The sequence below is a fragment of the Euprymna scolopes genome, chromosome 10, assembly GCF_053919585.1.
Source record: "Euprymna scolopes isolate OS-2025 chromosome 10, ASM5391958v1, whole genome shotgun sequence".
NCBI classification, from domain to species: domain Eukaryota; kingdom Metazoa; phylum Mollusca; class Cephalopoda; order Sepiida; family Sepiolidae; genus Euprymna; species Euprymna scolopes.
Window position 1 is genome coordinate 79,300,910 of NC_136491.1, and position 4,620 is coordinate 79,305,529.

Below are 4,620 nucleotides of genomic sequence, written 5' to 3' on the forward strand. Positions count from 1 at the left end.
CTGGCAACGCCGGCACCAACGCGAGTCTATAATATGAAGGAAAAATATGTTCAAATGTATGTATGCATGTATGTATTTTTGTTAGCATGTCTGCCTTAAATGTTCGACAGTCGTGCATGATTTTAAGGAAGTTGGTATCATTTTTAGTTTTCGGCCCTTCGAACGAAAACTATTGAAAAATTGGCCGAAAACATAAACTCGTTAACCCTTAACTGGACACTTTTGTACTATAAGAAAATCTTTCCTACCTTCAATGACCTCGGGTTTTGAGAGATGGATGCGAAAGCGTCTTTCCCTTTGTGATTGTTTTTTATACTAATGGATAAATCATGTGACCCTAGACCTTCTATAAAATTGTATGGGTTGACTAGCTTGATTATTATTTTTTTACCCCCATCTTTACAATCGGTTCACACCGTGTCTGAAGTTGTTCCTTTTCTTCTCTTTCCTTTTCTTTTCTTCTTCTCCTATTTACAATTGGGACACCGTCTTGGTAGTTCCTTTGTTTTTTCTTTCTCAATCAATTGTATTGATAAAGAATTATTACGGGACCACAAGGACTAATACCTGAGGTCGCAACCGACGGCATCTGTTGCAAGAGGTAAGACGTTCTTTTTCTCTTTCTCTCTCAGCCAGTTGTCATTGATGTGTTAGGATAAATTTCTTAGCCTCAGACCTAGGTCCTTGATTATACCTTTTTTATAGCATCCTATTAAGAATTCGCTAGACATTGCAACAGATACTGTTTTTTATATTAAAATGAATTCCTTATAAGTTGAACAATCATCACGGTCATCCTTATTGGAAGATCAGAGAGTCACTCGTACGATGATAGACTTAACACTAGAAAATCTTAGTGGACTTGAACCTCTTGAGAGAGATGTATTAGAACTTCATAAACGAGACATTCTCCAGTGGCTCCAAGAGTTATTGCATATTGACAAGAAAATAATGAAGGAGACACCATCGATTGAGATGAGGTGCTGTTTGACAGACAGTTTCACTTACAAAACCAGGGTGAATAAATCATTGTCGCAGTTAGATGCTTCCTTACCGGTTCCAGAGATCCATTCCCCTTTACTAACCTCAACTCCTCCCACTCTACCTTCCCCAGCTCAATCTGGCATTGAATTAGCGAAGCCTAAAATAACATGTCCAACATTTACTGGCGTTGATAAAACCAATAAATTTGCCCTGCGGGATTTCCTAACCCGTTTTGAGTTTTGCACATCTGGAGTGAGCTCAAAGAAGGAAAAACTCATATGCCTTAAGGCATATGTGATAGGTCGGCCATTTCATCTGATCCATCACCTGTCAGAAAATGACCATAATTATGATGTGGCCATAAATATTTTAAAGGAGGAATACTGGGACAGAGAAGCCATTAGGGAAGAAATTTTTAAAAGAATAGTGCAGTCTACACCTAAGGTGGACAAGTCTTATGAACAACTAAAGGAATATCTTTCCCAGGTTCAGTATGAACTTGGTGAGTTAGATTCAGACTATGGTTATGATTTTTTAGTTGAGGACTCCGGAAGTGGATGTCTGGTGGCTCATATCCTATTTGATAAGATCCCTGATGAGATAAAGGCAGAGCTCATTAGAGGCTCTAGCACACCATATCCTGGCTTGAACTGCATACTGCAGTATAGTCACGAAGTTATTAAAGCATTACTCCGGATTAAACCTATTTCAACTCCTAAGACAGAAATGATTCCACGGTTTAAGCCAAGGTCAAATGCTGTTTGGACGAGAAGCCCACCTAAAAATTCTGCATTACAAAGTTTTCACGCAGACCTAGACTTGGAAGACAAGATTCCTTATTGCAATTTTTGTGCAAGAAATGGACACACTAGTTCTCAGTGTACTACCTATCCCTCATACAATGAGCGCCTGCAACGCTGTAGGCAACTTGGATTGTGTGAATTCTGCACAGTTGCCAGCCATGATCAGAAAGCCTGTCCAGGAGTCAAGGGATTTAGATTCCCTTGCAGGTATTGTAAGTCTCGGAGGCATTATGCTTCTATGTGTCCTCAATTTGTACTAGAGAAAACAGAAATAAATACTAGCATAAGTACAAAACTTGGGGACATTCAAAACCTACTGCCAATGGTCAACATCACAATTAAAAGGGGAGCCTCCTCAGTTTCTCTGAATTGCCTTATTGACTCGGGCAGTCAGAGGTCATATTTCTCTGAAAGGGTTCTTCAGCACCTGAAGTGCGATCCAGACTCATGGGAGGAGGTGGCCATGGACGTTGTGATCTTTGTGGGGAGAAAACGCCGCATTTTCAAGCAGTTAACTGCAGTTGTAGAGGTCTTGCCGGGAGTAGCCCCCCAACTACCTATTCTAATTGATTGCGAATTGAATCTGTCTCACAAAGTACCAGGCCTTCCTTTGGTTTGGGAAAACCTAAGAAAACTGAATTATACATTTGCTGCAGAGATAGAGAGTGGCAGTGTACAATTGTGGGGTCTCATGGGAATTGATTTGATTCAATATATGCGTCCCATGAAGATAACACGATGCATGAATGGTGCGGCTTGGCAGACATCCGCTGGCATTATCCCCATAGGAAATACAAAACATTTTTTGCATGAGAACCAAATCAGTAAGATTGCTATAACTCCGGGAGCCTTGAGCTATGAAATTGACAGGCAGTACTATTGTAACGATTCTTTGGTTAATAGTATTGTGAATCCTGTTCCGACCTATGTGGATCCATTTGCCGACATTTTTGAAGGAAGCACTGTGGATCGGGGCTTGGAATGGATGTTTAGTCTAGAATCCTTGGGACTGCCTGACATAGAATCGGTTTCTGACTATGACAATCAAAAGATGGAAGAATTCATGCAAAACATAGTTTATAAAGATGGTCATTATTTGGTTAAATTGCCTTGGCATAAGGACAAGTTATCTCAGGTTCAATCTAACCATCATATAGCACTTAAGGTGCTGGACAGAGTAGCATTCAATTTAAAGAAGAAGGACTTATATGAGGAGTATATTAAGGTTTTTGAAGACCAAGAAAGAGAAGGGATAATTGAACCCCTAGAATGCTCCCCTCAGGAATACAAACATTATGTGTGGGTTCCACATAGACCTGTGTTCAAAGACGAGCATACAACTACAACTAAAATTCGACCAGTTTTTAACTGTTCTTTTAAAACTAAGAACTCTGTCTCTCTAAATGATGCTGCTTATCCTGGGATCAACTTAACAGCGGACAGGCTTGATTTAACTCTGCTTTTCCGAACAAATAGGTATGTATTTTTAGCAGACATCAAGAAGGCATTCTTGATGATTCGATTATCTAGTGAATCTGATTAGAATAAATTTTGTTTCTTTCTGCGAAAAAATAATAAGCTAATGTGTTATCGTTACACAACAATCTTATTTGGGTTTAGTGCAAGCCCATTCATCTTGAATTGCATACTAAAATTTCATGCTGGGCGTTATCCTTTGGATGATTGCACTGGGATGTTACAGTCTAATTTTTATGTAGATAATCTGATTAAAACAAGCAATTCCTTTGATGAGTTAACGGGCTTGTATACACGAGCAGTAGAAAGATTGCAAGAGGGAGGATTCATACTCCAATCTTGCAATTCTAATCATACAGAATTACACGATTTAATGAGGAGAGATGGTACTCTTGTGAGTCACAGCTGTCCTTGGGAGAAGGTATTAGGTTATCGTTACGATTCTCTTGCTGATACCATCAATATTGCTTCCTATAATTGTAACCCTGAGGCAGCAACTAAAAGGCATATACTGTCTGAAGCATCAAGGATATTCGATCCACTCTCATTATGTTTGCCGGTATCTATACAGGCACGTACTCTTGTTAGTGAGTTGTGGAAATTAGGTTTTGAGTGGGATGAAATTGTGCCAAGTGAACTTCAATCCAAATGGGCAGTCATCGCTCATGAATTGTCAGAACTTGGTTCTGTTACCTTCCCTAGAAAAACCCTTGATGAAGGGAGGGAAGCTGAATTATTTCTGTTTTGCGATGCATCCAAAAGGGCATATGGATTTGCAGCATATGCAGTCCAGGGGAAGGTTTCATCTCTGGTTTTTTCCAAGGCAAAGGTGGCGCCTCTTAAATCGAAGAGTTTACCAACTCTGGAGCTTTTATCGGCCTTCTTGGCCATCAAGTGCCTTCCGACTTTGTTGAAGGCCTATTCTAATGTAAGTTTCAAAAAGGTATTTCTTGCAGTTGATTCACAAATAGTATTATCCTGGTTGGTCACAAGGCGGACTAATAGCAAGAATGTTTTGCCATGAATAGATTGAAGGACATTAGTCAATGGGAGGCTGAATTGATGTCTAAATTTGGTGTGGCCATTCAGTTTAAATATGTGCCTACGGCACAGAATCCCGCTGACCTTATCACCAGGGGTATTCCTACCTCTAAACTGAGGGTCAATTTGGAATATTGGGTTTCTGGACCGTCTTGGCTAAGAGACCAACCGATTTCTTGGCCTGAAAATCCTTTGAATTGTTTGAGCCCAGAAAGCAAAAAGATTGTATCTTCGATGGTTTGTGCTGTTTCGCACAGCCAGGAGGAGCCAGTTGTGCAATATGATAGATATTCTTCATTGTCTAAACTATTAAATG

General features: G+C 39.9%; 2 protein-coding genes across 2 annotated transcripts; both read left to right on the top strand.

Moving 5' to 3' along the window:
* Positions 1-951: 951 nt before the first annotated feature.
* On the top strand, positions 952-3,330 carry LOC145286498 (uncharacterized). The gene is made up of 2 exons (XM_080135399.1): positions 952-2,400; positions 2,518-3,330. The coding sequence occupies exons 1-2, from the start codon at positions 952-954 to the stop codon at positions 3,328-3,330; spliced, it is 2,262 nt and encodes a 753-aa protein (XP_079991525.1).
* A 39-nt stretch (positions 3,331-3,369) lies between these two features.
* On the top strand, positions 3,370-4,287 carry LOC145286499 (uncharacterized). The gene has a single exon (XM_080135400.1). It carries the CDS (start codon positions 3,370-3,372, stop codon positions 4,285-4,287), a length of 918 nt encoding a protein of 305 aa, XP_079991526.1.
* The last annotated feature ends 333 nt before the right edge of the window (positions 4,288-4,620 follow it).